Source organism: Hylobates moloch, unplaced genomic scaffold, assembly GCF_009828535.3.
Source record: "Hylobates moloch isolate HMO894 unplaced genomic scaffold, HMol_V3 SCAFFOLD_1, whole genome shotgun sequence".
Taxonomy (NCBI): domain Eukaryota; kingdom Metazoa; phylum Chordata; class Mammalia; order Primates; family Hylobatidae; genus Hylobates; species Hylobates moloch.
In genome coordinates this window covers 164,337,367-164,358,032 of record NW_026652276.1, presented here as the reverse complement: position 1 = coordinate 164,358,032, position 20,666 = coordinate 164,337,367, and the positions used below count along the sequence as shown (strand labels likewise).

The following is a 20,666-nucleotide window of genomic DNA, read 5'->3' as shown; positions in this document are numbered from 1 at the left end:
GCAAATATTTAGTTAGCAGTAGTTTTGAGCAGTAAAATTCGTAGCCACAATTTAGAAATATAATAATTAGAAAATGAGGCTAAGCTTTAAAAATCCTTCTAGGAAATATTTAAACCATAACATTGAAAAAAGAAGGCAGAAGTTTGAAGGAGATTTAGTTAGGTAAAGGGAGAAAGGAAAGGGCATGCAAGCAGAATGAACAGAGTATGCAAAAACACAGACACATGAGATAGTTGGTACTCTCTAGCTGTGTGAACTTAGAAAAGTTACTTAACCTCTCTGTGCTGCAGTTTAGTCATCTCTAAAATGGGGATTAAAATACCTCCTATTTCATAAAGTTCTTGTGAAGATTAAATGAGTGAATAGTTGTAAAGATGTTAAAACCATGCTAAGTATAGAGTAAGAATATTAAAGATGTAGCAATAGTAATAATTACTACTATTACCGTTAAATATTATGGTAATTGTTGCTGTTGTTATTTGGATGCTAAAGTGCTTTAGTGAGGCTGGAGCAGTGGGTACAAGGTGACTGGAAGAGAATAATGAAAGGACAGCTCTGAGGACAAAATGGAATCAGATGACAAAAGGCAAAAAGGCAGCCTTGTGATGCCATGCGATGGAGTGTAGACTTTCTTCTGAAGATGACAAAGGTGACAGCTTATGTGAAAGTGGGGCCACATCACCTCTTGCCTGATGTCATGTAGACTGAAGCCGGGTGGTAAGGACATCTTACCTTCCCCTCAGTATTTTGAATAGTGATAGTGTAATGTCCTACCTCTGATGACTGCTCTATCAAATTACCAGCAGTATTTATGTTCCGGAGTAACTCCTGGATACATCCCATGCATCCCTCCTATCTCCACAGTAGTTGATTGGATTATGAATGCACACTCTCACAATTCCACCTCATAAAATGATAGCAACTTCATTGACCGGAGTATTTACTTTTGCAATCCTTCATGAGACTGCCCCTCCCAATTCACTACATCTAAGTTTTCAGACGAAGCCCAATTATGATTACGATATCATAATAATGATTGTAGCTGTATTTAACTGAATAATCACATGTGACTGGCATTATGCCACTGATGTCACATAATTTTAAGTGTATTTCTGTAAATACACTGCCACATGACCTCATCTGGAATGGATCACTGCAGAATTATCTCATCTGGCCTTTCTGCTAGCTTTATGTTTAGTGACTTCTATATTTTATCTTCAGTTTGGCTTTTCTTTTTATCAACTTATAACTGTTTTTAAATTTGGGGTCCAAATATATATTCCCTTCCTCATCCTTCTTGGTTCCAACAAACTCCTGTCACTAGCACTTCTAATCCTCACCCAAAACCCCATTAGTCTTTTCACACCTGCTCTCCAAAGTCTTGACTTCTCGAAAGGGATTTAAAAGTGTCAAGACAAAAAGACAGAGGTACTTTCATTTGTCTTAGATCTCAGGAAAGTATGTGTAGGCATATCTTAGTATATTTTGATATTTCTTTTATGATATCTATGTATTTCTTTAACTTGTTTCACAATTTAGTGCACACTTACACTTTTTTTTAGAATAGGATATTGCTTTGTTCGTCTTTATCCCGTGTCTAACATATGTTAGTTTGCTAGTATTGCACACAATGTGGCATGAATAGAATTTGCCCATTAGAAATAATTACTACTTTATCAACATGGGACAAAAAATATTGGAAGATTATTCTCATTCTTCTGGTACTTTGTAAAGAATAGATATAATAAGAATTTTGTAGTAGAAAAATAAATATAATTAATTTTTTAAGCTTTTCTTTTTATTATACTTCTGGGATACATGTGCAGAATATGCAGGTTTGTTACATAGGTGCCATAGGTTTCTTATATACACGTGCCATGGTGGTTTGCTGCACCCATCAACCGGTCATCTACATTAGATATTTCTCCTAATGCTATCCCTCCCCTAGCCCCTCACCCTGCAACAGGCCCTGGTGTGTGATGTTCCCCTTTCTGTGTCCATATGTTCTCATTGTTCAACTTCCACTTATGAGTGAGAACATGCAGTATTTGATTTTCTGTTCCTGTGTTAGTTTGCTGAGAATGGTGGTTTCCAGCTTCATCCATGTCCCTGCAAAGGAAATGAACTCATCCTGTTTTATGGCTGCATAGTATTCCATGGTGTATATGTGCCACATTTTCTTTATACAGTCTGTCGTTGATGGGCATTTGGGTTGATTCCAAGTCTTTGCTATTGTGAACAATGCTGCAATAAACATACGTGTGCATGTGTCTTATAGTAGAATGATTTATAATCCTTTGGGTATATACCCAGTAATAGGATGGTTGGGTCAAATGGTATTTCTGGTTCTAGATCCTTGAGGAATCGCCACACTGTCTTCCCCAATGGTTGAACTAATTTACACTCCCACCAACAATGTAAAAGCATTCTTATTTCTCCACTTCCTCTCCAGTATCTGTTGTTTCCTGACTTTTTAATGATCTCCATTCTAACTGATGTGAGATGGTATCTCATTGTGCTTTTGATTTGCATTTCTCTAATGACCAGTGATGATGAGCTTTTTTTCATGTTTGTTGGCCGCATAAATGTCTTCTTTTGAGAAGTGTCTGTTCATATCCTTTGCCCACTTTTTGATGGGGTTGTTTTTTTCTTGTAAATTTGTTTAAGTTCCTTGTAGATTCTGGATATTAGCCCTTTGTCAGACGCATAGATTGCAAAAATTTTCTCCCATTCTGTAGGTTGCCTGTTCACTCTGATGATAGTTTCTTTGGCTGTGCAGAAGCTCTTTAGTTTTAATAGATCTCATTTGTTAATTTTGGCTTTTGTTGCCATTGCTTTTGGTGTTTTAGTCATGAAGTCTTTGCCCATGCCTATGTCCTGAATGGTATTGCCTAGGTTTTCTTCTAGGGTTTTTATGGTTTTAGGACTTATGTTTAAATCTTTAATCCATCTCGAGTTGATTTTTGTATAAGGTGTAAGGAAGGGGTCTAGTTTCAGTATTTTGCATATGGCTAGCTAGTTGTCCCAACACCATTTATTAAATATGGACACAGGGAGGGGAACATCACACACTGAGGTCTGTCAGGGTCTTGGGGGTTAGAGGAGGGAGAGCATTAGGAGAAATATATAATGTAGATGATGGGTTGGTGGGTGCAGCAAACCACCATGGCATGTGTATACCTATGTAACAAACCTGCATGTTCTGCACATGTATTCCAGAACTAAAAGTATAATAAAAAGAATAGTTTTCAAAAAATAATTATATTTATATTTTCCACTACAAAATTCTTATTATAGTTATTCTTTACAAAGAACCAGAAGAATGAGAATAATCTTCCAATATGTTTTGTCCCATGTTGATAATAAAGTAGTAATTACTACTAATGGGCAAATCCTACTCATTCCATATTTTGTGTAATACTAGCAAACTAACATATTTAGACTCAGGATAAAGATGAACAAAACAATATCCTATTCTAAAAAAAGTGTAATTATGCACTAAATTGTGAAACAAGGTAAAGAAATACATAGATGTTGTCAAAGAAATATTGAAATATACTAAGAAAAAAACTCTTCTTTTTCTTTCCAGAGTGAAGTAACTGGCCCTCCCATAAATTCTAGGGAACCAGGCCTCAGTGTTTATTATTGGAAATGCACCAGCTTTGTGGAAGTTTCTGGAAAGGAATGTTGTGGAATTGGTGATTGAGTGAAATAGCTTTCTCTTCTGTCCCCTGGTTCATTGACTTGAACTAAGCCCAAGGCAAAAGTGAGAGGAGGTCTCTTATAATCTGTCAGCTTCCTTCTCACTTAGGACCTTCCTTAAGGATTAAAAACTTAACTTTTAAACCAGAGTGCCTCTTTACCTCTCTGCCAGACCCAACTACATTAAGGGATTTGACGGGTCACCAATCCAGGAGGGTTATGCATGAGACACTTGGCTTCCACCCACCTATGGAATTTAATTTATGCCTGGTTGGTTTGATTTTTTTTCCCCTCAATCACCCTCCTTTAACAAAGGCCAGTCAATGAGCTGAGTTTTGCTGTCTTCTGCTATTAGGACCATTTCTTAAGGTAGCAATCCATAGACCATCACAATGAAGTGTGTTTGTGCCTATGAGTGTGTGCCTGTGTGTGATATTCTTTATTTTCTTTACAGTATTTTATGTTTGGCTCGATCTGTAATAAATTAAAGTGGTCATGCTTTTCTCTAAGGATGACCTCCTCCAGCTCCACTCAAGAAAGTCTATTTATTGGGAAAAGAGTTCCTTAACAGCAGAGAATAGACTGTATCTTCTTTATCAAGTTTGTGACAAAATTATTACCAGTTTCTCTGAGGTAGGTCTCTCCCCATGCTCATTCTTCCTACATAATCCTTTTAGATAATCTACCCAAAATATACTTTTCATTATGCCATTTCCTTATACTACAACATACAGTAGTGTTTGTATTCTGTGGAAGTCTAACAGGCATTTCTCAAAGGCAGGAGTTCCATGATTTACTCTCTCTCTCTCTCTCTCTCTATATATATATATAGTATATGCATATAGCATATGCATATAGTATATTTACTATATATATAGTGTGTGTGTATATATATATATATGCAGAAAGTTAAAGTCAACAAGCATCTGTGGTAGGAAGGTCTTTTTTAATTTGTTCTTCACGAATGAGCTGCATATATGGCATGTGAAGTTTATCAGCATGACCTAAATACAGGATTGGTTTTTAACCAAGCATACCAAAAGAATAGTAGTCCTGAAAAACATAACTCTGGAAACTAACTGATAATTGCATTACTTGCTTTCTTAATCATTTCAAACACCTCCACCTGCATTTCATGGTTCTTCACACTTCTAGACAGGTGTCTAACCATTAGTCTCATAAACTAGGCACATAAAGGTCCAGGGGCAGATAGAGTTACCAAAGAAGTGTGTGGTGCTCCTGGGTGTAGGAACTCCAGGGAGACTTAAAGAACTTGTTAAACAAGGTGGCCTTAATTTGAACCCCTTAAAGTTTCTGGGTTTTGACTGGAACTGGAGAGATCAGAAGTTGAGGAGAATGAGGAAAGTATTCGAACTTTTGGAAATGGGTGTGCTCAGTCTGTGCGAGTCAGAATCATTGAAACTGGGCCTTTTCTAAGTCTGAGTCCTAATGAAGATTCCAGTTTTCACAGTAGAAGTTAAAGAAAAAAAAATGTCTAAAAAAGGAGTGATTTAGAGATCTTTCTAGGCCCATATTTTTCCCATCTTATGTTAATTGTAATTGGGTCGGTTACAATTTGGTCTGTTAAATAAAATGGTTTAATATTTTGAACTGTCCACCTATTCTTACATGCCATTTAGTAGTGGACTCAGATGCCTAAATATCTACCAGGTTTTTTCTGGCTCAATAATGCAACACTCCTATAGTCAGAAAACAATTATTGTAATAATTGTAATCAACACCAGAAAATTTAATACCTGAATATGATGTGAATGTTTTTTATTATATTTATGTGTTAATTGCTTCCCTCTTTTCCACTGAGCTATAGCTTCTTAAGGTCAGTGATCATATTTTACATCTATTCTTTACTCTCCACAGCTCTCAGTCAGGGTACTAAATGATTAATATGTCATATAAGCTGATTGTCTTATTGACCAATTACATATCAATTAAATTAAGCTGCCAGCAGTCATATTTCTGGCAACAATTATAGGACAGGATAATCTCTGAGGTTTTATATGTATTGTGAATTTATTTCCATCCTCATTTGGATATCCTAGTGACTGAAATACAACTGACCCCCATGGACCTACAAAGACACCTCAGTCCATTCCTTATTGATGTCTCTGACTACTCCATTCTCCATTTATCACCTTTTTTTCACTCCATTGATCTTTCCTCTTCTGTCCAATCAAATGTACAATGTTTACACACCAACCAACATGTTATCATTGCAAAACATGCAAGAATAACAGTGCAAATGTAATTGACATGCTACCATGAAGTAAGGGCAAATATTGCCTTCTCTATCCTTGTAGTCAAAAGAATACTAGATTTGTTAGATTTTATCAATTATTTATTCATTAAACCAGCATTCCTGGAGAACATAATGTGTTTTTAAATTCATGCTTTGTGTTTTTAACTTTGATAAGAATAGAAACGTGACACGATCTCTGGTGCCAACAGGTTCATATCCTACATCTTACTACTCAAACTTGTGTAATCAATAGAACTTCTTTAAAAAGAGATATTTTGTCCACCTTTAGTATTGCCTGAAGTTAGTTTCATTATAACGTAACTTAAATACGTCTAGACAAAGAACAAGTTATACATTCCTTATACTTATTCATTCAATACATGACCATTTATTGAGAGCTTACTATAGTTCAGGTACTGGGAGTATCACAGTGACAAGGGCAGACAAAACCCCCCTGACTTCACTAACTGTTTATTCTGATGGGAAGAAACAGTGTGGAAACCAAAGAAACAAATATAGTTAATTATCTTTTTTTGAGACGGAGCCTCACTCTGTCACCCAGACTGGAGTGTAGCAGTGCGATCTCAGCTCACTGCAACTTCCGCCTCCTGGCGGAATTTGCCATTCTCCTGCCTCAGCCTCCTGAGTGTGCCACCATGCCTGGCTAATTTTTTTTTTTTGGTGGAGACAGGGTTTCACCATGTTGGCCAGGCTGGTCTGGAACCCCCGACCTCAGGTGATCCACCAGCCTCGGCCTCTCAAAGTGCTAGGATTACAGGGGTGAGCCACTGTACCCGGCCAGTTAATTCTTGTTAAGTACAACAGTTGTATTCTATAAAGTTGCCACAAATGCTAAATTGACAAATACTAAATCAACCATTGCTTCTGAGGGAGATACTGGATTTGATTCCTACGAGCTTCTGGTTACAACATTTTCATCAACCTATGAATACATGATCTTGCTGTATGTGTGTTTCTGTTTAAAGACACGTGATTTAATATGTATTGTTGGTTCATTGACATTGGATCCTTAGCCAATAGCTCATGCCTGAAGGAAGCTTGTTTAACACATGCATTTTTCCGGTAGGGCACATCACAGCCTTCTGGCACTTAGGAACACTAGATAGCACTTCAGCACTATGCTTGGGGCCATACTAAACAGTGAAATCGAAAAAAAAAAAAATGCAAAAACCATGGCACCAAATAAGCTACAAAAAAAAAGATATTCGTTTACAATATGAGAGCTGAAACAAGAAAGGAGTGTAGTCTTATTCTGTCTGAGCTGGGAACAGGTATATCAGGGGACTCAAACTTTTTGCCACTCTTTGCTTATTCTTGAATGATCTAGGAATATTTATTTTGGGGTTACAAATTAATTTCAGAAAGTAAGAAAATTTGCAACCATGGAATCCATGAAAAATGAGGACTGATTTCATATAATAAATATTCAGATAGGAATGAATGTTGCAAAAAAAAATGAAACAGATCTGGAGAGTGATGGGGGTTTGGGAGAACTATTTGAGGTGGGTGACTAGGATAGCCTGCCCTGAGGAGGAGACACTTCATTAGATACGAATCTTCAAAAGTAGTGAGCCCTGTGAAGATGGAGGACAGAGGGAGCAAGTGTTAAAGTCTGTGAATCAGGAGCAAGCTTGACTTGGTTTGTGTGAGGAACAGGACAGAGGTCTTCACACTTGCAACAACAACAACAACAAAAAACTGAACCGACAGAAGATGAGCTTGAAAAGCTAATCAGTGGTCAGATAATGTGTGGTCTTTTGGGCCTACTAAGTGGCTTAGACTCTGTTCTAAAGGGTAATGAGAAGCCACTGAGGGTTTTAAAATATATTTGAGCTATAGCTTATTAGATAATTTTACAGCCTTCCCCCAAAGTTTACAAATCAAATTTGCCCCCAAACAATACCATTTAAGTGAATCACATTAACTTAATGTGACAAGTGATGCTTCACTGAAACTAAAGTTCTATTCACAGTGTGACTATCGGGCTGACTTCCCTGGTACAGGTTCTTCCCAGTTCAGCCACCTTCGTGACCCTGTGTGGGTGATGGCTCCAAGAACCACCTCCTGTGGTACAAATCCATCATTACATATTCATGGTTCCTGGGTGTGGTCTCTTCCCCCCAGTCTGTCACGACTGTAGCAAAGACACTCCAGCAGGCCTGGAGTCCGACATACATGGTTATAAGGCAGCAGCAAGCAGGCAATCCCTAGCATGCTTTTTTGACTCTCACCTAAAGGAAAACATAAAATAAATGTTTCCATTAGAGAACTCATAGATACCCCACAATCCCTCAAGAAGGAAACCCACAGCCCTGCAAATTGTTTGAAAACCTTGCTCTCACAGAGGATTATTAGGGCAGTGAAAGAATTCTGTATGACGCTATAATGGTGGATACATGTCATGATAAATATGTCCAAATCCATAGAATGTACCATACGTGTGAACCCTGATGTGAACTATGGAGTCTGGATGACAATGATGTGTCAGTGTGGATCCATCAGTTGTAACAAATGCACCACTCTGGTAGGGGATATTTACAATGCGGGAGGCTGTGCATGCGTGGGGGAAAGGAGTATATGGGAAATCTCTGTATACTTTCTATTTAATTTTGCTGTGAACCTAAAACTGCTCTAAAAAATAAAGTCTAAAAAAAAAAAAACCCTTGCTCTACATGCAAAACGCAATGACACTTCAGTAATGAAGGAAGAGTATATTTAAATACTATAACAGCGTAAGACAGACACCAAGGCAGCCCCAAAATGGAACACCGAAAAAGAAGTCAGAAAACAATGGCTGAGGCTGGAGAAAATGAGACATCTCCATGTGTTCTGTCAGTGTTTGAGAGGGGATTGTGGTGTGAAGGAGGACTTTATCTGGATGGCAAGATCAGACTCTTTGTGAGGAGAGAGAATAGTACATTCTCTAAGAGCAGAAAGCAGCGTGAACAAAGCCTTGGAGACCAGAATGCATTCAGTGTGTGGAGGAGATGGTGAATGCAGCCGACTGGCTGGAACAGAGGGTTTTAATTAAGGAGCGAAGGGGAAAACACACTTGGAACGCCTGGTCCTGCCATTTCAGCACGAATCTGCCCAGTGGGATCAGATGGTGGTATTCATAGCCCTGGACTGTCTTGTCAAAGTGTTGGCTGTGGAATCTGTAGCATGGAGGTACTTTCTCAATGTAGCTGTTTGTACTGAGCCTGTCACTAGCTCAGGAAGAGGTAAAAATTACTTGACAGTCTCTCCGGGCTCTCACCCATCCAAAGCGTAAGAGAGGGTGGGGAGTGTCAGAGTGGGTGGGCATTGGGGAAAGTGAGTTCTTAAGAACTGGAGCTTTCAGTGAAAGAGAATAAAGGGCATTAGGAGGCTTACCCAGAGTTGGGCGGCAGTCATGCCAGGCAAGCAGGCCCCCACAGTGGAATCTCTGAACCCTCCCACTTCCCAGTAGTGAGCCCTTCACCCCCAGAGTGCTTGATTTGGTATGGAAAAAGAGTCTCTCTCTCCCTCCCTCCCTCTCTCTCCCTCTCTCACACACACACACACACAAACACACACACACACACACACACACACACACACTCCAATTTATCAAAAATCACTTTGGAATTTAAAATCTCAGCTAATGACCTTTCTCAGAATAAAAAAGTCACATTTTCATCAAGTTCTATGGGTTCCCTATTAAATTGCAAATGTGGACTATTTGGCATGTGCAGTTCACCCATTTAAACCCATTTGACTTTGTAAGGCGGGGTGATAACATTTTGGATTTCATTTTTGTTTGTCCTATAAGAGTCTTGAGTCTTGGGTTTTAGCCAAAAACCCAGGCCTTGGATGAATGTGCTTTAGACCTCACTTTTTGTCACAAGGCCAAGTGGACTTGAGAGAGAGGGTGGAGCGGTCTGTTGAGACATGATTTTTAGTTTTGCCCTTCGCCTCTGGAGCCAGGGCCCTGGCCCACATCCAGCTGCACGAAGAGAAGATGATGGTATTTTCTAGGTAATTTTAAGGAGCACAAACCTAAAGTAAAGTCAGGTGGTTTCAAGTCTGCACTGAATTTTTCATGTTAAGGATTTATCATGATTTGGGTTTTCAGCAGAGCTGTATTTTAAATGATGAAGGGAGCTGTATTCCTGTATTCTTCTGGAGACAGGCATGTTTTGGTTGTTTGCTAATGACCTCTGGTTTTGCTTATGGGGAGTTTTGTTAACAAATGGAAATTTAGCAAAATAGAATACTTTCCTTCTTTTGTTTTTTTTTCTTTTTTTTTTTTTCTAAACAATGGGAATCCTTGCAGTAAACTGTCAAAACCAGGCTATAGATATTGGTTATTGTAGCATCATTAATACTGTGTAAAGATAAGTTAGTCACTTTGGCAATCAGACATATTCTTCTGATCTTCTGTCTTTGCTTTTAAACAGAGCCTTCGCCTTGCTGTTTGATAGATCCTATTGTTAAGAGAAGAGAACTGCAGAAATGTATTCAAAAATTCTTCAAAATTTTTCCAGCCTCAGGAACCTATTCAACAGTAATTAGCCCTGAAGGCAGCTGATTAAGGACTCTCCCAACTCACTCCCCATCTCACCCTGTAGCCACCATTTCTAAAATAAAAAGAAGTCTGCAGAGGGTGACAAAATTAAACCAAATGAAACTTTAAACTCCAGTGCAGAAGACTTCTGTCTCAGGAAAAAGTAGCTGTCTTCAAGGCAGAACTGACTAACTGGATTGAACTGAATTATAATTTCTGGTTCAAGCTGAGTTGTGTCCCTGGGGTGGTTTGACCTGTTTGTATTAGCATTCCACTCTCCATCCATATTTGTCCCAGTGGTATCAAGAACATCACAGAACTATGAGTATGACTTAAAGCTAAGTTGAAAAGAGGCTCTGCTGTCTTCAGAAAGGGGAATATATGTGTATGTGTGTGTGTGTGTGTATATATATATATATATATATATGTTTTTTCTTTCATTACAGGCAGCCTGCCTCTTTCAATGGAGGCACAATATAGCTGATGGTTGAGCCGTAGTCATTGATTGCAAAGGGATGTGTTTAGGAAGGAGAGAAATAGCTGCTCAGAAATTGCCTTCTGTCTCTCTCAAATTGCACTGTTGGAGGAATTACATAAGTGCAGAATTGTGGGGAAATGTGCGCATGTGTCTGTGCATTAGAGGCCAAGAGGAAAAAAAAAGTCTGCCTTCTCTTCTCCTTTGAGAGTTATGTTAGTTTGTTAGGGCTGCCATAACAAACTACCACAACCTGGTTTAAACAACAGAAATGCATCCTCTCATAAATCAAGGTGTCATCAGGGTTGGTTTCTTCTGAAGCCTCTCGCTTTGACTTGTAGGTGGCTGCTTTCTCCCTGTGTCTTCACATGGGCTTCCCTCTGTACACGTTTGTGTCCTAATCTCCTCTTTTTATAAGAACACCAGTCATACTGGATTACAGCCTACCCATTCAACCTCATTTAATCTTAATTATTTCTTTAAAGACCTTACCTCCACAAACAGTCTCATATTCCAAGGTACTGGGATTAGGACATCACCATATGAATTTGATGATGGAGGGAGAGGGTGATAATTCCACCCATAAGAGCTAAAGAGATTTCATTATCACAATTGACCCTTGGTTATGGACAAATAAAGAGTTAACCATAATGAACTTCCCATAAGGCCTTTCACTACCACCACCTCCTAATCCTAGTACTGAAGGGCTCCAGTCTCTCCAAGGCTGAACCCCAGAGGCAACAGAAACTTGAAGGACCTATGGATGTCGAGAGAAAATAGCAGGAACAGTTGATGCAATGTGGTTAGTGTGAGAGGTGGCTTGGCTGATGCTGAATGCAGAGACCGTTGATCACCATCTTCAGAATACATTTACTGACTGGTGCAGGGTATTTAGTTGCCCTGTGGTGCTGGTTTGGATTCAGGCTTCTTTAGAGTCAGTGCTTGTTTCCAAGCATCATTGTTCTTCTCCAGACAAAACATATCAGAATATTTCATGGAAAGATATATTCATCTCTCTCTATCTATCTCTTTCTTTCTCTCTCTCTCTCTCTCTTTCCCTCTCTCAGTGTCTCTCCAATTGAAATTTGTGTGTTTCAGGTCCATACTGATGCTTTAAGTCAAAGGATAAGTTTATTTGTTTTTAATGAGATAAAATTAATCAGACATTTAATTTCCATTGCTTTGTGCCTGTGGTCCACAGGAAATTTCTGGCTAGATTTCCTACTATCCAACTCACTAGCGGCCTACTTTTCATTACGATTTTTCATATCGCTTTCTTGCTCAGGAGCAGTTTCCTGATCTTTTCCCATGGTGTTCAAACATGCTGAAATCTTTGCCATGACTGGGCAGCAAATGTGACCTTCATCAGAGGTTAGATCTCAAGGTACCAAAGTGAGGGGAAAGGTTCTGAACCAAGGTAACATGCTAGAAGCACAATAGTTAACCCAAGGAGGATGTCAAATCAAAAATCCATTTGAGAAAGTAGAGGTTCAGTCCTGGGGAGTCTAGGAAAGCCCAAGCCCAGAGCATCAGAGGAAAGCTGAAGGCTCTGTTCACAGGTGTCAGGCAGAATAGGACTGAACTCAAGGCTGTGTTCGTCACCTAATTACAGTCCATCTTATCTGCCTTCCATTTGCCAGATTGTATGCCAAGTGCTTGAGACGCAAAGCCAAGTAAGAAATGGTCCAAAAAATCAAGGACGGTGTATCTAAATGGACAGTGGGTGGTCTTAAGGCAAAAAAAAAAAAAAAAAAAAAAAGGCAGCCCTAGACACACACTCATGTAGTAGTGTTATGATCTGCTTAGATATTAGTGGTTGATGATAGATGGGTTCGATTAAAATATCCCAAACATGGCCTAAAATTTGGGTTAGCTTGCAAACCACTTGAAGAATCAGCGTGCACCCACACGGACCATTGCCACATTTCCCAACCACTCTCAACCAACCGTATTAATCTTCCAACATTTCTCTGTTTAAGGCCATCAACGAATTCCTAATTGCTACATTCGATGGTTTCTTGGTATCATCCACCCCTCATTCCTGCAGCTCTCTCTAGCCCAGTTATGTTCTCCTGCTTTCTCTAGGTCCTCTCCACTAGTTCTCTCTCCTCTACTCTCTCAGCCCAAATGTTCAAAATTTCCTCCATAGTCCTCCTTCTTCTCCATCCTCTCCACTCTTTTCTTTTTTCTTTTCTTTTTTTTTTTTTTTTTTGAGACAGGGCCTCTCTCTGTGGCTTAGGCTGGAGTTCAGTGGCATAATCACAGCTTACTGCAGACTCTATCTCCAGGATTCAATTGATCCTCCCGCCTCAGCCTTCCAAATAGCTGGGACTACAGGCATTCATCACCATGCCTGGCTAAATTTTTGGTTTGTTTGTTTGTTTTGTACAGACAGGGTTTCGCCATGTTGCCCAGGCTGGTCTCAAACTCCTTGGCTCAAGCAATTTGCCCGCCTTGGTCTCCCAAAGTGCTGGGATTACAAGCGTGAGCCACTGCGCCGAGCATCCTGGCTCTATCCTCTCCCACAGCACCTCCTGTGACTGATTCTTTAGTGTGGACTTCAAGACCACCCTCTCTTTCAACTTCAGACCTGCACTTCCACTGTCAGCCTAACCTAAGTGTCTCTACCAGAGACTCAAATGCACTGTGTTTAAAATACAGATCAGATCTTCCTCTATTTCTCTATTTTTTCTATTTTCTATTCATTTAATGGTATTCGTCATTCAGTTGACTGCACTAGAAAAGCTGAAAACACTCTCGTGAATGTTAAACATCTCTGAATCTGCTTAGCACATAGCACATTTATCAATGCACATTTAATACATTAATAGCTAATTGCAGCAAAAAGTTTTAACTATATACCCATGACTTTTCATAACATACCCCACTTTTCCCCTACCCAAACCAAAATCATTTTGTTTTCATTATTTCTTAGGACAAATCCTCAGAGTTCACTCAGGCTGTCCCCACCTCTCATCTTTATATCCGTCTGAGAATACCATACTGACTTAGCCAGGTTTTTGCATGTTTTGCTTTGCTCTTCTTGACTGTTTTCCTTACCATCTGTCAAAGTCTATGTATCTTTCAAGGCAGGTTCCCTCACCTGTCCTAGATAATACTGTCCTTGACCACATCAGACCCTGGTAACACCAACACACCACTACCGCCCCCAATCTTCAAATTCCTCTGGCACCTAACGTCTGTACCACAGAATTTAGCACCTGGCTACATACTTGTTCTCTTTCTTTGGTATAAACAAGGCAGAGAGCCAGTCTGTTTTCCAGTGATTTGCAGACATGGTAAATTCCTCCCAGAGTTTTTCCCAGAATTGTGTCTTTGAGGGGGAATTTATATTCTTCCTTTCTTCAGATGGTGAAAATCTGGGTACCTCCTTGTGATATGCTGTGTTTTCCCTTTTGTCTTAGTTATCAGGAAATTTAGAGCTGTTTCAGAACCATATTGTAATAATCAGCTTATCTCAGGATCCTGGTAATAGCTATGTATTCTACCTGCCTTCTTTAGAACTCTGTTGTGTGTTTGTTCTTAATTTTGCAGTATATTTAACTTGTAAGACTCCATAAATCCTTTTAGAACAAAGTAAGAAAACAGATTCCCAAATAAGCAATATTCTTCTTTTATTATATCATAATTTTCATTCTCTTACCTGGATTGTTTGTGCTTGAGAACAAAATCAGGTCTTGTATTTCTTTTGATTACCCAAAGAAGAAAGCATATGTTAGGTCCTTAATAAATCATTGCTGAAATATGTGCTTTGTTAAAGTAAGTTGGATTATTTTAAATTGAGACAGAAACATCTCCTAAAATGGCATCATTCTAACAAAGGGACCTTAGCGTGTTTTATTTCTGCTATCGGCAGGAGAAATAAACATCTTCTGATATTTTGAACATTTTGGCAAATGTTCAAAATATCAGAAGAAAAATGTCATAAAAATAAAAAGTTGAAGTTTTAGCTGTCACCGGCATCTAGACACAAGACTTAAAACAGGCAAGAGGATTAACAAAATCAATAGTTTACTGCCAGTAACACTTACCAGATAACAGAGTGCATTTTTTTCCCGCAACCCCAAAGCCCTGCTGGCTGCCTTTCTAATAAACACAATGTTCAGGTGGTGTCTGACTTATTTTTTTTCTTCCCTTATCCCCATTTTCATTCCCCTTTCCTAACATAAGATGGCAAACATTAAAATTGGCTTTCAATAAAACTACCTGTGCCAGTCATCAAATTCTTTTCTTTCTTTCCATTTTTTTTTTTTTTTTTTGATTTCTTCTTAAAGCTCACCCAGGGAGAATAGTTTGACTTTGAAAGAAACCACAAGAATGTAATCATAAAGTCACCTCCAAACTTGGCCTGTGTTCATACTTCCTGTCCTTTTACCTCCACCTCTACCCTACCCACCCCCAAACCTTCATACATTCATCCACCAGCACATACCTATGGCTGTTAAATATTTATGCAGACATGTGAATAATTCATAAAAGTATAAACACTTTTGAGACTTGAAATTTATTCAGCTGACTGGGCTTTTCCATTGTCCAACAAGTAAGGACTTGGTGAATCCTTTCCGTTGCTCCTTTAACTAGAGTGGAAATGTTTTCCTTTTCATTTTAATGATATACTAAACGAGTTGCCTGCCCCAACCTCCTCCTCCTAAGTAATAATGTTGCAGAGAGAGTGCACACACTTAGAGAGAAAGAGAGAGAATGAGAATAACAAATACGACTATCTACGTAATTATGAGATCAAAGATATCCCCACCCCACCTTTCTGCTCTAACCTACATTTTAGTCTAATGTTGGAAGATAAATTAAAACTCATCTTTATCCCCAAAGTAGCTATTTTTGGACCAAACCAATGTGGATCCATCTTGACCAGCCTCCTGTGACCTCAACCTTGCAAATTGTCCAGGACCCATAATTAATACTAGACTATTTTCCCACTGCCACTTCCAGCGTCCTGAATCACCTCACCTCAGATTTAGAGCATATTTGTTTCTTGAACAGAAATTGATTTCCATTTGGCTTTAGCGAAACAGAATAAGGCAAACAAATCTGCTACAAAGCAGGAAGCATATTAAATATATTTTACATTTGAACAAAATATGTTGAACTTCTGCTATTTGTGATTCTCCATGCTGGTTCTCTCCACCATTAAAATAAATACAAGTAATATCTGTACTCATATTAGATATAATGTAAAATACATAACATTTAACAATGGGAGATGTGGGAGTGCAGAGCTACATAAAAAACCTCTCCTTGACTGTTTGAAAATGTGTCTTTTATATATATGGTCAATTGTTGATGCAAGAGGTAGAATTAAACGTTTAGATAATTTTACCATTAGATTTTATTAGACATGTTTGATAGGATAAATCTGGGCACTTGGGTATACATTTCTTGAAAAACATAAAATCTTCTAAATGTCGTGGTTACTAAATGTAGCGAGATCACTAATGTGAGATTAGCTTTGGAAACTAGAAAATGTTAACCTGAGCATTTGAGAAATAAATATGAAGGGGGAATCAAAGTGTAATCCATAGATCTGAGTTTATATCTGATATTTTTATGTCTTTCTTTAAGAATTGTGTGTGTATATGTATATCTGTATATTTAATTTATTTATATAGGTGAAATGGGTTGTTAGCCAGATGTTAGAGTAAAAGGTTGGCAGTTTAAGGGTGAGGGTGAAAATATCTTGCTACTTAACTTACCCACTAGTAAAATGTGGTTGCACAATTTGACATTAAATAAGTAATAAATAAACAAAATAAGTCAAGCCTGCATATTCTACTTTATTTGCTCATTCTTCTAACTTTTCAAGGCTTCAAGGCACTGATACAACCACATATCTAGCTGCCTCTAGGTCCAGTCCATCCTCATCCCTGTACACCCTCCTAATCCTTAATACCAATGTCCACCTCTTCCCTCCAGCCTCCTAATGCAGTCTCTAATCAATTTCACCATTGTAGATGTATAGAATGCTTCTTTGTCTAAATAATACCATGTTGGACATGAAACCACTCAGCCATGGTAAAAATAGAGTTGGAGCAAAGCAACCAAAGGGGGGCTCTTTTGAACCTACTTGCCTCCTTTACTGCCACATGATCTTTCAGAGAGCGAGACTATCAGTCCAGAATGAGAATAGCAATCAAGAGAACAGCTGCCTCAATTTTGCTAATGAGTCAGCTTGGCTGAACCTGGTTTTGGAGACATAGTGACTCTCTCTGCCCTCCTCGACTCAAATAAGCAAGAAGCCAGAATGCCAGTGGAGCCATAGGCGTTGAAATGGCTGTAAGAGGTAATTCAAAAGAGCATCCTTGCTTGCTTACTGTTTTCACAATGGTTCTATATAGATTTGTGCTATTAAAACACCAGTTTTGAATGAGAACCTTGGGTGGAGCTGATAGTCATGAAAATCGTGCCAGTGCGGGAAACACTCCTTTTATGAATTAAGCAAAGCTTGTAGCTTTTTCCCATGGCTTTAAACACTAAATACTAGTCAAAACCTGTGAATATGTATACATTCTTTTATATGGATAATTAGCTTCTTTATTGGTGGCGCCTCCTGGATTAGGAGGATTCTTCCATGCAAATAAGCAGTAGAGGGAAGCAGTGCAACAAAGAACACCTTTCATGTGGCTTCGGTACTTATTTAGCAAAACCTCTACATTTATAGAGAAGCAAATGCTGAATTCCTGAATTTCTATAACCTTCTTTCAAATTGTTTCATATTAACTAATTCAGGTTAAAGTCCTTGCATAATTTTGGTTAATGCACACAAAAAACAAATAGACCACTATACATAGTCTGTTGAGAATAGTTCACCAAAATTGTTTATGTCCAATTTTGAATTTCTGACCATGATACAAACAGGTAAAGATATCATTTAGAGATCATAAGTATTGTTTGAATATTAGCCACAGAAGTTAAGATAAATATAGGATACTTTGTGCATTAGAAGGATCTCAAATTAAGTTGCAAATAACGTTTCCCAGTGATAGTACCAAATTCATAACACCTCACTTAGGCCAAGAGAGTTGGTTTTTTGGTTTGGTTTGGTTTGGTTTGTGAGTTTTGGTTTACTTGTTTGTTTAAGCACTTTCTTTTTATGGGGGAAGCATCCATTTTTGTGTGAGCCTGAAGTTTTGGGGTCCTTTGGTGGTTTTTTAAAAGTGATATTGTGGTCTCACATTTTAATGTTTCCTGGAAGAACTAGCTAGCTATTTATTTTAATTACTTCACAGGAACCCACATGACAATTTTTGAAGGACATTTTCTTATTACTCATTGTTTATTATTTTGGTCATCATTTTTCCCAACAGGATGTAGTTTTTAAGGTAAGATTCCATGAGTTTTCCTTTTATTTCGGAATTTATAACTTAGAAATTTTACTGTTAGTTTATGCCCCTTTTCCTACCGACTCACATGGTATCCCCTACCACCTACCCACCCAAAAGATATTTTCATGGTTTGGGTCACTTAGAGACAATTGCAGCCTCAAGAACCACAATATTTGTAGGTGTTAGGAGATATTTTAACACAAATCTTCCTATTCACCAAAACACTAAATCCTATTGGGATGCCTAGAGGCGCGTGATAAGAGAAAAGTAAATAATACAGAGGAAAGCAACCATTATATTCTCTAGATTTAACTTTGGCACATATCTGACATCAGAAATAGAAACTCACCTCTTGTGAAATCATTTTGTTGACTTGATCAGGAAAATCTGCAGGTCTATTCATTTTCAGACATATATTTATAAAACTAAAGCTCAATTCTAGAGATCAAGTCTTATTGTAAAACATTGATGAATGCTGTGAGTTTCATTTTTTAAACAGATTTCACTACTTGCCTCTCATGTGAATTTAATATTTTTATTCCTTATCTAATTGATCAATAAGAAGTTTATTATTACTTCCATAATTTTAACTTTTTCATTAAAAACCACCCTGGTGCATTTTATATGTCTGTTTTCATGAAATACAGAGTAAGAAATAATCACTGTGATATGAACTCCACAAAACATAAAGGAAGATGGCTTTAATGATAATAGTTACCTTTGGAAAATATTTTTATGTACTTTTTTCCATTCTGTCCTTACCGCAGGGTAATAAAGCACGTAATAAAGGAGTTATAGAATCACAAAGCTAATAGGAGCCCTTGACGGTAGCTCCAGCTTTCCATTGTAAGATGAGAAAAGTAAGATCCAAGGATGTTAAGTTAAATTTCCCAAGGTCTGTAGTTTTCCAGTTTCTCCCATTACCTTTTCTGCTCCATGCTACCTTTGCTATTCCCATCTTTCAGATAGTATAATTATAGTCCCTCACCCAGAGTCATACAAACCTTCAGTGAACTGGACCAGGTCTTTGCCTTCTGATATCATTTTTTTCCACTCTCCACTGCGTAGCGTGCTGTTCATCTCTACTGTCTAAAGGACCATTCCTATACTTTTTTAGCTTTCAGGAGAAAAAGATTCCTGTTCATATCAGAAGGTGATAAGACTCTTGCAAATATATGGATAACATCCTTAGGATCATTAACAACAGACTCAGGAAATGAAATAAGCATCTGACTGGATTATTTTTAAACTGTTTCTACAAGTTACATAGTATGTGCTTAGTAAATATTGATTGAATTGAATAGGAGAGTAAAGAATAGAGGTAACAGGTCTATTGTCTTTTTTAAATAAGGACTGAAGATCATTGCTATGTTTTATAGAAGGACCATATAGTCCCAGCAAATAGAGGATATGCTTAACAACTAGGAAAACCTGAGAACCAAGTCCAGCTTTACCACTTAACAATCTTTGTGGCCTTGGGAAAGTTACTAACTTTCCTGAACTGTAATTTTCTTTTCTGTAAATACCATCTACTTTACAGAGATTTTATGCGGATTAAATTAGACAATGTACATATAGAGTCAGGCACACAACGAACACCCAACAATTTACCCTCCCTTGCCCTTCATGTCTGCCTGGGAGGTGACCGGTAGCCTGCTTCTCTGCTCTGTTTGAGTCAGAGTATTAAAATCAAGCTGGGCTGTGCCTGGATACTTTACTATTATTGTAACAGCCCTGGAAGCATAAGGTGTCACAACTTTATTTCATTGGCATGTACCACACGTGCAGTAGGCCGTGTAACAGTGTAGTTTTCCTTTTTCCCTTTTCTTTAACAGTTTGCTGATACTGAACATGACATAGAAAAGGAAACACAGGTTAAGGGGTTTTTTTTCTAGTGAAATTTGATTGTTTTGAAAAATGTTTTTTACAGTAACTTGCTGTGGAACAATATTTCATTTACTAACTGGCCTTGAGAATTTTGTAGAGTAAATCTTTAAAATCATGAAGCTTCTGTGGCTTTCATATGTACAAATAGTATTATGAGATTCATTCTCAAAATTATTGGTCAAATTTGCCCCCATCATCTCCAGCCTTTTCAAAACTTGCAGTATTCTAAAATAAGTGGTAAAGCACAAGCAAGCTATAACATGTTTGTGGATCCAGAAATTTATGTCTCATAAATTCAAAATCTTTAGAACCTCATGCTTTTAACTTCTTTATGAAAATTTTAATACTTCAAAATATACATGAGTTTATGATATACATGAGTTTACCAGTTCTAATACTTTATGATATACATGAGTTTACCTTAAAATCTTTTGTATA

General features: G+C 38.0%; 1 protein-coding gene across 11 annotated transcripts in view; it reads left to right on the top strand.

The window, feature by feature from the left end:
- Nucleotides 1-20,666, top strand: part of DYNC1I1 (dynein cytoplasmic 1 intermediate chain 1) — a 316,271-nt gene that overhangs the window by 270,170 nt on the left and 25,435 nt on the right. For 7 of the 11 annotated variants that reach the window (XR_009208752.1, XM_058424458.1, XM_058447060.1 and 4 more), the window contains one exon: nucleotides 4,213-4,335. The exons of the other annotated variants lie outside the window; for them this stretch is intronic. Coding sequence is in view for 6 of the 7 variants with exons in the window: in XM_058424458.1 (XP_058280441.1) it covers nucleotides 4,213-4,335 (123 nt within the window). In the remaining variant the exon portion in view is untranslated. The remainder of the gene's footprint in view (nucleotides 1-4,212; nucleotides 4,336-20,666) is intronic. 11 annotated transcript variants of the gene reach the window in all.